General features: G+C 38.2%; 1 protein-coding gene across 1 annotated transcript in view; it reads right to left on the bottom strand.

Annotated features, from left to right (window-relative positions):
• Positions 1 to 14,647, bottom strand: part of THADA (THADA armadillo repeat containing) — a 317,064-nt gene that overhangs the window by 275,060 nt on the left and 27,357 nt on the right. The window contains exons 9-15 of the mRNA XM_082643116.1: positions 14,236 to 14,330; positions 12,584 to 12,804; positions 10,849 to 11,546; positions 9,275 to 9,426; positions 7,940 to 8,095; positions 7,099 to 7,221; positions 1,004 to 1,127 (exon numbers count right to left, since the gene is read on the bottom strand). Coding sequence (XP_082499242.1) covers positions 1,004 to 1,127; positions 7,099 to 7,221; positions 7,940 to 8,095; positions 9,275 to 9,426; positions 10,849 to 11,546; positions 12,584 to 12,804; positions 14,236 to 14,330 — 1,569 coding nt within the window. The remainder of the gene's footprint in view (positions 1 to 1,003; positions 1,128 to 7,098; positions 7,222 to 7,939; positions 8,096 to 9,274; positions 9,427 to 10,848; positions 11,547 to 12,583; positions 12,805 to 14,235; positions 14,331 to 14,647) is intronic.

A 14,647-nucleotide genomic window follows, 5' to 3' on the forward strand; every position in this document is an offset into this window, starting at 1 on the left:
AGACTGAGCACAAACAAGAAATCATCATTAAAATACACATACATTCATGTATGGAGATAAAAAGAATCATTTCTTGTCAAAAAGGAAAATAAGGGCTTCCCTCGTGGCACAGTGGTTGGGAATCCACCTGCCTATGCAGGGGACACGGGTTCGAGCCCGGGTCTGGGAAGATCCCACATGCTGTGGAGCAGCTGAGCCCTGTGCGCCACAACTAATGAGCCCGCGCTCTAGAGCCCGCGAGCCACAATTGCTGAAGTCCGTGCATCTGGAGCCTGTGCTCCACGGCGGGAGAGGCCACTGCAATGAGGGGCCCATGCAGTGCAGCGAAGAGTAGCTCCCACTCGCGGCAACTAGGGAAAGCCTGTGTGCATTAATGAAGACCCAACACAGCCAAAAATAAATAAATAAATAAAAATTTTTAAAAACTTAAAAAAAAAAAAGGAAAATAAAACAACGCAAAGAAAGAAGTTAAATATTCATCCTGTTGAGCACCCCACAGAGGAGATACAAAGTGTATGATTAAACCAGAATGCCTGGAAATGACATCCCTATATTGTCTTTCCAAAACCAGATTCAGACTTATGAAACAGACAGCATATAAGGGAAACCACATTTTAACCACAGAGACTCACTGAGGAATGTTATACATAAGAGAAACTATTATTATTTTAATTTTTTAAACTTAGAGAACAGATTGGGCACTATCCTAAAGTAGCAACACACAAATTAGGGGAGAGAGGGCAGCAACTCATCTCATAATAAGCATAATCCATGACTCTAGTTTCGGGTCAGCAAATAACAATCACTGAAAAGTTTCTCTCCCTTATGCCCCTTACTGGCAAATTGAATTATGTCCAAATAAGAATTATATAATCAGACTAACACCTCCCATAAGAATCTAAACAAAAGACAACAAACCTAAAACTTCAAGTAAAACAAAATATTGAAAAAGCATGTCTTGCAAGAAAACAAATACTTTCCCCACACATGATTGAAAACTTACCTTCTGGCACAGGAAAAACTTCAGCTATTGAGCCTAAAATGGTTAAAGCTGAAAATCTAGTTGGGTAGGAAGAGCCAGGAAATAATGCTTCAAAAAGACTGTTGCAAATGGATGACATGAAATTCTAAAAAAAAAAAATTTACAGTAAGTATAATTGAGCTAACTCACAATAGGTTATCTTGAAAGTATCACTACTATTACTCTGAAGAGTGAATTTGTTTCTAATTTAGAGAGAAAAGATACTTTAAAACAATACTAGTTGTTCACTTTGCTTGACAATTCGGATTGGCACCCTTGACCATGAGCTCATGACTTCAGTGAACCCTATCTTTGTAGAGTCAACAAGAAGTACAGAAGAAAACGAAAACACTAATTTAAAAAGATATGTGTGCCCCCATGTTCACTGCAGCATTATTTACAACAGTCAAGATATAGAAACAACATAAGTGTCCAAGGATGGATAAACAGATAAATAAATCAGACAGAAAAAGACAAAGACTTAATGATCTCTCTTTTATATAGAATTAAAAAATTAAAAACAAAAACAAAAACCAACCTCATAAATACAGAGAACAGACTGGTGGTTGCCAAGGGTCGGGTGCAGGAGGATTTGGAAAAATGGGTGAAGAGAGTCAAAAGATACAAACTTCCAGATATAAAATAAAATAAATAGGCCATGGGATGTAATGTACAAGAGAGTGACTATAGTTAATACTACTACATTGTATATTTGAAAGTTGCTAAGAAAGAAACCTTTTTCTAACTTTGTATGGTGACAAATGTTAACTAGACCTAATGTGGTAATCATGTCCCAGTAGATACAAATGTCTAACCACTGTATTGTACACCTGAAACTAGTATGTCAATTATACCTGATTTAAGTTAAAAAAAACAACAACAACAACAAAAAGTACAATTCTAAACGTAGTCCAGACCAGAAAAAACATTTTTCTGGTGAAAACATGATCCATTCTGCCCTGACTTGTATTAAAGTTGTATGAATACTGATTTTCTTCACCAGAAGCATTCAGGCATCAAAGGTATATATACTTTTTTTTTAAAGTTTTAAAATGACCAAAGATATATCCAATATATACTACTTGATACATTTGATAAATACTTGATATCTGGCTATAATGACATATTTCATGACAAAGATCTAGCTATTCCACTGTCTTCTATCTGCCTCTCTGAGACTCCTATTCCACCTTTCTGTTTATACAAATGATTAGAAATGAAAAGTTTTAGTGAAATGCAATAAAAAAAGCAATGTGGGAAATAGTTTATCCAGGATAAAGTCTTCTTCCTCTAATTAAAAAAAATAATAATTTCTCCCTAAGGCCAAAGGAAAAACATATAAGGAAAAGCTGTGATTCTCAAGCCTCTCATACACTGCTATGCCGTGACAACATATATTTATAACTAAGCAGCATATAAGCAGCCCTAGTCCCAACCATCTTTAGATAGGATTTCTGCATTCATTTCCTTGGTCAAGGACATACAATCTTGGGGATTTATCCTGTAGGCCCTTACAAGCCCTAAATAAGAGTTTACTAGTGTATTAATTCTATTGGGTTTCAAAGGAATAGGGTAGTTATTGAAAATATCCTAGTTAAACTAGTGTTAATTATAAATGAGTAGTATAGTATTCACATTAAATGGCAACAAGTTCATCCTTTAGGATTTATCTTATCCTAACTGCAGTGTCAATTGTATTTTCAGATATAGTTGTTCTTTCCCTCAACCAGACTGTAACCACAATGGAGGCAGGAACCACAATTTAGACATTTATGTCCTGAACACACTGTACTACACACATAGTAAGGGCTCAATATATGCTCTAGTCCCTTTTAATGGCCCTTGGTGAGGATTCCAGATACCATGGCCTAGCATTCAAAACTCTCTGCTACCCATCTCCAAACTGATTTTCTAACTCATTTCCCATTATTCAATTCCTCTGTCCGGGGACTTCCCTGGTGGTCCAGTGGTTAAGAATCTGTCTTCCAATGCATGGAACACGAGTTTGATCCCTCATTGGGGAACTAAGATCCCATATGCTGTGGAACTCGCGTGCTGCAACAACTGAGCCCAAGTGCTCTAGAGCCCACGTGCCACAACTAGAGAGACCGTGTACTCCAGAGCCCACATACCACAATGAGAGAGAAGCCTGCACGCCACAACAAAGAGCCTGTGCACTGCAACGGAAGATCCTGCATGCCACAACTAAGACCCGACACAGCCAAATAAATAAATAAATATTTTTTTAAAAAAAACAAATAGTTAAAAACAAACAAAAAAAGGACTGTGCTTCCAATGCAAGGGGCATGGGTTTGATCCCTGGCCGGGGAACTAAGATCCCACATACTGTGGGGCGTGGCCAAAAAACAAAATCCTCTGTCCCTTAAGTATCTTATATGTCACTCATACTAGTGAATCCACCATTCTCCAAATTTTCCCTGTACTCTCTTACCTCCAAGCCTTCCCTCAAGCTGGTACTAGGGAAGAAACTATTCCGATTTGGTTGTCCAGAGCAGATCTGGATTGTAGTCAGGCTCTACCACTTCCTGGCTGAGGACCCTTGGATCGTTTGCTCATTCAACTTTTCCAAGCTTCATTTATCTCACTTATTAAGTGAGGATAATAATGCCTATCTCACAATTTCACCATTAAAGATTAAAGGAGAACACGGATATAAGGCATTTTATACTTGAAAGTACTCTAGCTAACATATTTTTAAGTATTCTAGCTATTATTTAGGTATGAAATAACCTCCTTCATTAGACTAGAAGACACTTTTTCCCACTCATAGCCTTCTCTTCTCCCAGCACTTAGTCTGTTGACTGGCACTGAGTCCACCACACACCGCATGCGACACCCACTATTCTAATGACGATGATACAACAGTTCCAAAGTTGCAACCTCCAAAAACCAAAAGAGCCTACAGGTGGGAGAAAATATCAGAACTATGAGACTGACTCAGATCAAGACTCTAAAGGACTAGTTTTCAAAAATATATATATTCATAAGCAAAACGAAGAAACCACGCATACATGAAAATTCAGAATGTCAAACCACAAAATCAGTTTTGTGTTTGTAAGTACCTAATTGAGATTTCACAAATGTCATTTTATCCCCTGCGAAAAGAAGGTGTTTCTGAGATCATCTAGCAATGATCTAAAAAGAGCTAAAATATAACTGTTACACACACACACAGTAAAATGCTCAATATATACTCTAGTTACTTTTAATGATACCCAGGAAGGCTTTTTAGAGTGACTTAGAGTTTGCAAAGAACATTTCTTGTTTAGTCCTCAAAACCAACCTTTTCAGAGAGGTTACTCATCCCACTTATAGCTAAGTAGACTCATGAAAGTAAGCCAAGTAGTCGGTGGCAGAATTGTTACTAATCATGTCCTTCAAGTTTAGGTTGTGACTTTCTCATCTTTTGTTGAGATTTTACAAAGATGAAGCTGATTTCAGCCTTTGTATAGGAATGTTCTTCTTTAGATGATTTTTAACCTTTAGTAGGTGATAAGTATAACATGGTTCCAATATATCGTTTATTATACTTGTTTCCCTAAATGAAATAAAATAGATGAGCTCTGTCCTCTATCTGGGTCTTAGGAGAAAATAAGCATCTGCTTCTGAGAGGAAAGATTTGGAGTAAGAAACCAGTGAAAAGCTCATTCTGTTCTGATGGGACAGAAATTGAAGGTTGTCAAGCTGAGCCCTGGCCCAGACTGGAGCTGCTATATCTGGGGATCCATCCATGACATTAACCTGGTGCCCTGAAATCCAGTCCTATTCTTCAAGTTCATTCCAAAACAGGGTAGAGAGGAAGCTCTGTAACTGGACCGTGGGCCAGGAGTCACAAACATCAAGCCACTGTTAAGTCATGTTAGACGAAAGGGGAAACAGGCTCAGATGCAGCAGTCATCTACCCCAGGGAGGGGTGGAGGAATCAGGGCTGCCAATTACTTTTTAAAGTACTAAATTCATCTGGCTCACATAAGCTGTAAAACATCGAGGCTAGCTCATTAATGTTATTCTTTTTTTAAACATCTTTATTGGAGTATACTTGCTTTACAATAGTGTTAGTTTCTGCTTTATAACAAAGTGAATCAGCTATACATATACATACATTCCCCATATCTCCTCCCTCTTGCGTCTCCCTCCCACGCTCCCTATCCCACCCATCTAGGTGGTCACAAAGCACCGAGCTGATCTCCCTGTGCTATGCAGCTGCTTCCCACTAGCTATCTATTTTACAATTGATAGTGTATATATGTCTATGCCACTCTCTCACTTTGTCCCAGCTTACCCTTCCCCCTCCCCGTGTCAAGTCCATTCTCTACGTCTGAGTCTTTATTCCTGTCCAGTCCCTAGGTTCTTCAGAACAATTTTTATTTTTAGATTCCATATATATGTGTTAGCATATGGTATTTGTTTTGTCTCTTTCTGACTTACTTCACTCTGTATGACAGTCTCTAGGTCCATCCACCTCACTACAAATAACTCAATTTCGTTTCTTTTTATGGCTGAGTAATATTCCATCGTATATATGTGCCACATCTTCTTTACCCATTCATCTGTTGATGGAAACTTAGGTTGCTTCCATGTCCTGGCTATTGTAAATAGAGCTGCAATGAACACTGTGGTACATGACTCTTTTTTTTTTTTTTTTGGCGGTACACGGGCCTCTCACTGCTGCGGCCTCTCCCGTTGCGGAGCACAGGCTCTGGACATGCAGGCCCAGTGGCCGTGGCTCAAGGGCCCAGCCGCTCCGCAGCATGCGGGATCCTCCCGGAGCGGGGCACAAACCCACGTCCCCTGCATCGGCAGGCGGACTCTCAATCACTGCACCACCAGGGAAGCCCCCATGACTCTTTTTGAATTAGGGTTTTCTCAGGGTATATGCCCAGTAGTGGGATTGCTGGGTCATATGGTAGTTCTTTTAGTTTGTTAAAGGAACCTCCATACTCTTCTCCACAGTGGCTGTATCAATTTACATTCCCATCAACAGTGCAAAAGGGTTATCTTTTCTCCACACCTTCTCCAGCATTTATTGTTTGTAGATTTTTTTGATGATGGCCATTCTGACTGGTGTGAGGTGATACCTCATTGTAGTTTTGATTTACCTTTCTCTAATGATTAGCGATGTTGAGCATCCTTTCATGTGTTTGTTGGCAATCTGTATATCTCTTTGGAGAAATGTCTATTTAGGTTGTCTGCCCATTTTTGGATTAGGTTGTTTGTTTTTTTGATATTGAGCTGCATGAGCTGCTTGTAAATTCTGGAGATTAATCCTTTGTCAGTTGCTTCATTTGCAAATATTTTCTCCCATTCTGAGGGTTATCTTTTCGTCTTGTTTATGGTTTCCATTGCTGTGCAAAAGTTTAAGTTTCATTAAGTCCCATTTGTTTATTTTTGTTTTTATTTCCATTTCTCTAGGAGGTGGGTCAAAAAGGATCTTGCTGTGATTTATGTCATAGAGTGTTCTGCCTATGTTTTCCTCTAAGAGTTTTACAGTGTCTGGCCTTACATTTAGGTCTACAGTTTTTTTTTATTTGTTTGTTTTTGTTTTTGTGGTACGAGGGCCTCTCACTGTTGTGGCCTCTCCCGTTGCGGAGCACAGGCTCCGGACACTCAGGTCCAGCGGCCATGGCTCACGGGCCCAGCCACTCCACAGCATGTGGGATCTTCCTGGTCCGGGGCATGAACCCGTGTCCCCTGCATTGGCAGGCAGACTCTCAACCACTGCGCCACCAGGGAAGCCCCACATTTAGGTCTTTAATCCATTCTGAGTTTATTTTTGTGTATGGTGTTAGGGAGTGTTCTAATTTCATTCTTTTACATGTAGCTGTCCAGTTTTCCCAGAATGTTACTCTATAACAGACTTCAAGTCCAGCACTGGTTCCGCAACTCAGGCTACCTTAAGAGAAGTTCCAAAGCACTAGAAGGAATATGTAAAACCCAGCTTGAAGGAAAAAAGCACAGAAATACTATTCACCAAGAGTATTTACTTCTCTTTAATGTTTATTCAAAACTGTTTTAGGTTTCTTAAAAATCTGTATATCTAGAAATCTATCACCTACCTTATATTGCTGTAAAGATACAGAAGGGTGCTGTCTGGTTAACTCATTCTCTGGTTCATGTTTGGATTTACTTTGTTCCAGTTTATAAAGTACCTGAGAACTTTCCTGTATCCTACAAAACAACTTTGAAAAGAAAAATGAAGCACACGTGAGCCACATTAACCTTAAACATCAGCTTGAAAGGCAAAGGAAGAACTTTCTAAACTCTTTAGACTAAAACTTCAGGCAAGGGGAGTACTGGTTTTTAAACTCAATATTTAAACAGTGTTTCTTTTTGACAGAAAATTAACCTTTACATTTTAAAAACCAAAAACCAAATATTACTGCAAATCAGAATCCACAGTCATAAAGCCACAGTTCTATTTCCCGTAGGTCGGCATGAACCTAAAGATGATATACTCACTTCTACTCTCTACCAACTCTTCACCCCAGAAGTGTGTCAGATGATTAATTCAAGCTGAATTACTCAATAATGACCATTTCTTGAGGCACTTACAGGAACGATAAAAATACAAAGACATCCTTCCTCCTCCTACTAAAGTTTACTTAAAATGCCTTATACCCTGAAAACTCCAGTGCTAGATTTTTTTTCCTTTCAAAAAGAGAGTTCAAGGCTGATTTATTACACCAACGTGAAAGGACTTTTCACTCTGGATTTTAACCCCAAATATAAACTTCATGGAATCACAGAACAAAGCGTTCACAGAAGGGCCATGAAGAGCTGTGGTAGTCCAATCCCATGACCCTTATTCCCACACTCTCCTCGGATCTGGGCTCTTTTTAAAAATAATTCCAGAGCAAAGTTCACCACTTTCCTACACTTTCTGAAAAGAAATTTTACCTTTTTAAGAAGAGAACAAATCTGTTGCCGCACTCCTGGAGACTGACTGTTAAGATTGTATGTGATAAAGAACTGAATGCACTCCATTTCTTCTGTGGAAACAATTTCTGTGCTTCGATTACTTTCACAAAGCAAGCCTAATGTATCGATCCGTACCTAAAATACACCAAGCAATAAAATGTTAACTTTTCAATGAAATAAGCAAAGCCTAAACCACTTGATAGGTTTAATTATTTACACAGGCTACCAAAGGTGGGGGGGAGGGAAGGTAAACCTCAGTTTACCCTCGTGTACTTCAGAAAGGTTCCATAATCCCAAAGTCCCTGTGGTTATTTCCTATAAAATTATTTTATTAAATGTGTAAATTGGGTATTTTATTAAAGTCAAAAATCTTGGGCTTCAAAGTCAAAAAAATTTTATTAAAGTCAAAAATCCCTGGTGGCGCAGTGGTTGAGAGTCCGCCTACCGATGCAGGGGACACAGGTTCGTGCCCCGGTCCGGGAAGATCCCACATGCCACGGAGCGGCTGGGCCTGTGGGCCGTGGCCGCTGAGCCTGAGCATCCGGAGCCTGTGCTCCGCAACGGGAGAGGCCATAGCAGTGAGAGGCCCGCATACCCGCCCCCCCCAAAAAAAATCTTATAGAGATTCTTATTTCACAGTAATGCTCAACTTCATTCTTTTTTCTCAGTGACCACTCTGCCCCAGGACCACATCATCTCACTCTCCAATTACTGTCTTGAACATGTCACTGGTTTCTTTTTGCTCCCACTCTGGAAATGCATCTCTGTTTCCATTCATGCCACTTCCTGGCTGAAGGCAGAGTGGCTCTGCTTCCCAGTTACCAACTGGATAAAATCCAAAGTCTTCAACCAAGCATTGGAGGCTTCCATAAAATGGACAAAATACTCCACTCCTGCCAAACGATGTCTTTAGTCACCCTTCAGCCCTTGTTTACTGTGTCCTTCCATTTTGAGTAGGCGCCAGTGCTTCCCCTCCTCAGATCACATTTATCACTTTCCTACTCAATCACCATCTATAATCAGATCAATCTCTTCTTCTAAGCTTCCCCAGTCTTTATGCATAAAGGTACACTTGTATCTGCATTGTCTTCTAAGAGTTTCCAGTTGTCTTATGCAGGTTGCCTTATTCTCTCAACTAAACTTTAAGTAGCCTGAGTACAATGTCTATACTCTTCCCTTTCTATTCATCCTTCTTATGGAGCCCTTAAAACAGTGCTGGGCATAATGTAGGGGCTTCTATATCACACTGTTAAATGAGTAAATGAATCAGCAATCTACCGCATGTATGAATTCCCAGTTATTTTGTTTACTTACTTGGCAGTGCTGATGAATTAAGCCTTGCTTTATTCTTGCACTGGACACAAGGTCCCTCCAGGCATCAGTTGCAGACTGAAGATGTCCATGAGCTCTAGCTGTTCGTAGACAAGCCATCAAAGCTCCCAGAGCCCCTCTGCTGTCATAAGACCCTAAGGATGGAAAAGATTACTCGTGGCTCAAAACTCAGTAACAAAGACCACCACTGTGCTATTTAAAAACTACAAAACTCACATGTTTCCAATTAACATTTCAAGAAACAAAAATCACATTTTAAGCTAAATTCTAACATGAATTAGTGTTTCTATTATAAAATCATTATTTAAAAGGATTTAATAGTTCTTAAATCAATAATTTCAGTAAGCATAATCCATTTATTGTTAACTTAAAAAAATCATAATTTTTGGCTGATATTTTTACCTTTCCCTTGACAGTTAGAAAACAGACCATCAAGTCAATCAGGAAAAAAATCAAGTGAAGAAATATTTAAAACAATAAAAATAACTAAAATGACTTTCAGCCGAAAATAGGAAAAACACTTCAGTGGCTAAAGACCATTATTTCTCTAAAAACAAACACTGAACCTCTCTATATTTTGGAGTTACAGTTTCTTCTTAGCAAAGGAGATAAAAGGGGGATCACGAAGAACCTGATGCTTTCAGAGGCCAGGACATCAGCCATTACTAAGGGGACAGGGAGCTCTGGCTCACAGGACACCTTGATTTAAAATAAAGACTGCCTAGCTTCAGAACAGATTCACGGATCCTCAGCTTTAGATGGCTTCTCAAAAATGCAAGGACAATTATTGTTAAAAATTATAAATAAGGCTCATTTTTGTGTACAGGAATCCAATTTTCCAGCTATCTCATGGTTATTCTTTGAAGGATTGAAAGATTTTAACTTAAATTTTAGTTAGAAATACTCTTAAAATGTGGTGTAGGGTACCATATTCCTGCTTTGTTAAACAGAATATGATAATTTTAACATTTACATGAGGAGTCAGGATCATCGTTTTATATATTAATTACTAAATTATGCTTCAATGCAGTGATTCTTTCAAGGTTACTGAGTTTCAATGGGATGTTTATGCTTATTCTAAATGACCAGAGAGAGCTGTTTCCTGAGGTCATGCTTCTAAATTTTTTATCTCTTTCCCAGAGACAAATACTTGCTACTGCCTATTTACCTGTCTTTAACCTTGCCTAAAACAATTTTTAATTACCATTTCAATCACTTGAATAAGCAAATTATATAAAACACACAAACGTTTACTCCAGTCTGACAACCAAATAATAAAAACTTGGTAAAATGAATTAAAACCTAGTAATAAAGGAAACCTCATAATCGTAACTGGGATCAATCCTTAGCCTGTAGAAATGACTTCAGCCAAAAAACTCTATTCAGCTAGGTACAGGAACATTCGTTTCAATCCAAAATTTCTATCTTTAATATCCTCCTTTACTATTCATAGAAATGGTAATATTTAAATTTGCATATGGGCAACATCTGCCTAGGTACCTAAACTTAAGCATCCTAACTAGAAATTACTAAAACAAAAAAATTCATTTTCTTACCAGTTTTAGCATCAGCAGAAGTCTGAAGAATCTTTACCATGTAGCTTAAGCTTTCAGGGTTGCAATTCAATAATTTTGGCAAGTAATAATCAATCACGTAAGATTTTTGATCCAGATTTCCTTCACACAATATAAACAGGAGAGGAGAAACCCAAGTCTCATGCCACTTGTCAATCCAAGTGCTGTCAACAGCCTGGGATTTCAAACAATTCTTATGATTTTTAAACATGGTTTCCAAGAGGTCACTTGCATAAGGCACCAAGGACTGGTCCCCCATCACCTCTAAGATTTGCGATGGAATAGTTTTAGCTAATGCCAAAATATGTTCAATTCCTATGTAATCTACTAAACAACCAAGGCATGTGTACTTTCCTTTACTATGCCATTCCAATCGCAAAAGACTCTCAGTCAGTTGAAAAATGAAACTATCAGCAGCCAAATCTGAACCTGACTCTTCCAGGGCAAGCTGGTGCATTTGGAGAATATTTCTGAATATGATTTTGGTTTGGTGTCTCAAAGCATCCAAGGGATGTTCCCAGTGGGTATAGACATATTCCAAAAGTCTCCGAACCACATCTGAATTCCCATTCAGACGGTCCTTTAGGCTTGGGGAACTTGATTCAAGGACTTGTATAGCTGAATTAGTCCAAGATGCCAAAATTCTAGACAGAAACATTTCCAGAGTTGACTCCTTGATCCTGAAGAAAAATGAGTCATATTATTTTATACTGACTAGTAAAAGGAATTTCATTTTATAATCACTCAGACTTTAAAAATATCAATACAAAATATAAAGAATGATCAGAAAATTGAATCATCATTAAATTTACAACAAAAAATTACAAAGCCAAAACAGATCTCAAATTTGCATATGAATCTTTCCATTTCGTAAAAACTAATCCATAAAAGGACACAGGGAAACTTTTGCAGGTGATGGAAATGTTCATTATTTTGACTGAGATGCATCTTTCACAGGTGTTTTAAAATATACTGAGGGGCTAGGGAATATTAGTGGGAATGGAGCTTCTTTCTGGTGTAATGAAAATATTCTAAAGTTGACTGTGGTGATAGCTGCACAACCCTGTAAATACACATACTAAAAAAAAATTGAACTACACGCTTTAAATAGGTGAATTATATGGTATGTAAATTATATCTCAATAAACTGTTATAAAATAAACAATGAAGAATAATTTTTAAATTACTTTAAAATATGCACAACTTACATCAAAAAAACACAAGATACAATCCAGTGAAGTCAGAGACCTCATTACATTTCTAGCTTAGGTGCTTAAAAAGCAATATGCTATTAGGTAAGCATTTACTTTTCTAAGCTTCACTTTACCCATTCAACAGATTAGATTTCCTATCCTATCTATCAGACATGTGAGGATCACACTGAACTACCTATGCTGAAGTTATTCATAAACTCTAAAGCATTATATGTATAGAAGTGTTTATAATTTTTTTAAATGCTTGCATTAGAGACTGAATGTTAAAATTAATTTTACAAGTGTTTGCTACAGGTTAACCTGCACCAATAATTTCTCTCTCTCTCTCTCCCACCATCCCATCTTCTCCTGTTTTACTTTCATACCCACTTCATTCCCTACACATATCTCCCTTCTAATTTAAGATTATCCTGACCACTTTTCATGGAATTACTAAGTAAGCCAGCTCAGCTGCCATCTTTTAAATGTTTGACAAGCAAAGCAAAATATGAGACAAAACTCACTGTGAACTCAAGGTGAACAGAACACGCACAGTATCCAAGAGCAGGGCCTCCCCACTGGGGCCCATCCTCCCATCCTGCCAATCCAACATGGTGAGTGTCCCCTGACACAGGAATAAGAGAGCTGACTGGGAGACATCAGCACAACAAAGGCTCCTGCAGCAGTTCAAAAGCCACTCGGGGATGCTGGTGTGGTCCACTGAACGGAGAAGCAAACTACTAATCTGGAAAAATATGACAGAGCTGATACACATAAAGCCTCTAAAACTTTCCAGAAATTCCAAAATATAAATCCAAAATTCTCTTTCCCCTGAAATGTCCTAGGAAAAACACTGAATCTAAAGGTGAAAAACCCACAAGTGTTAAAATTATTATATCAAGAGGAAAAAAATTGAATCTAAATACATGAACAGTTTTGCTGGTTTGAATGTACTGGGAGAGCACAACACATTGCCACCTGCAGGTGGATGAGATTATTAACTAATGCTTTTTTAGAGGTGATTTGAGAAATTAAAATTTTTAACTTTATCCAATGATAATTACTTTGTGTGAGCTCGTAAAACAGTATACATCTATTTTGTATAAAGTCATTTTGCTCTTAGTAAAGAACTAAAATAAATTCCTAGATAAAACAGCAAGGAAAAAAAAACTGCTAGTACTAAATACAAGAATTGTATTATCAACTTACACCTTCCATACAATCAAATTCCCTGAACAACTGATTCTAGTACAATATTTGGGTTATTCTTAATAAAAATAACATTTATTTTAAAATTACTGTATATATCTATACATTAATCTCTAATTTTAATAACACAAATATCTTTTATGATACTGAGAGATGGAACTGAACAACACTAGAAAAAAACAAGGATATATACCCAAAAATGTTGATAATGATTATCTTTGTGAGACAGATTTACAGGTGACTATTATTGTCTTCTTTCTGCTTTATCCAAAGCTTTGGAAGTCACTTATTATAAGGGAAAAAGGTCACCAGAAAGATTCTGACTACGCAAAAAAATTTTTTTAAATTCACTTCTTTAAAAAAACTTTTTTAAATTAATTGATTAATTTTTGGCTGCGTTGGGTCTTCGTTGCTGCATGCAGGCTTTCTCTAGTTGCGGCAAGCGGGGGCTACTGTTCGTTGTGGTACGCAGTCTTCTCATTACGTTGGCTTCTCTTGTTGCACAGCATGGGCTCTAGGCACATGGGCTTCAGTAGTTGTGGCATGAGAGCTCAGTAATTGTGGCTTGCAGGCTCTGGCGCACGGGCTTAGTTGCTCCGCAGCATGTGGGATCTTCCCGGACCAGGGATCAAACCCGTGTTCCCTGCATTGGCAGGCAGATTCTTAACCACTGCGCCACCAGGGAAGTCCCTAAAAATATTTTTTAGAACATGTGTTGGGACTTCCCTGGTGGTCCAGTGGTTGAGACGTTGCCTTCCAATGCAGGGGGTGTGGGTTCGATCCCTGGTGGGGAGCTGGGATCTGCATGTCTCGGGGCCAAAAAACCAAAACAACATAGAACAGAAGCAGTATTGTGGCAAATTCAATAAAGACTTTAAAAAATGGTCCACATCAAAAAAAAAATCTTAAAAAGAAAAACGTGTCTAACTATCAATAAAGTACAATTCTAAAAAGGAGATGGACTTACCAAATCAGGAATCTTTTCGGGTGGATGAAACATAGCCTTAATAAAAAGAATAACAGCTAATCCAGATGTACTCTGAATTGTCTGTAAGAGGTCATCTATTTGGCAAAAAAGTAGAAAGCATGTATTAAATGATGATGGATACTGTGGTACAGTAGAAAGAGCAGATGCCATGGGGTCAGACAGTCCTGGGTGTAATTTCTAGCTTGACCACTTCCTAGGTGGATAGGCTTTGATTAAGTTATCTAACGTCCCAGGGATTCAACTTTCTCTTCTGTAAAATGGGAAAAATATAACCCCCACCTAACACAGTTGTTGTAAGGTTGAAATAAATAATGAACATAAAGGCTTTTAGGCCCAGCACACAAATAATCAATGTGATCCCTTCCTTTCTCCTCTAACATCCACTCTCTCC

The sequence above is a fragment of the Mesoplodon mirus genome (assembly GCF_964341445.2).
Source record: "Mesoplodon mirus genome assembly, chromosome: 14".
Classification (NCBI taxonomy): domain Eukaryota; kingdom Metazoa; phylum Chordata; class Mammalia; order Artiodactyla; family Ziphiidae; genus Mesoplodon; species Mesoplodon mirus.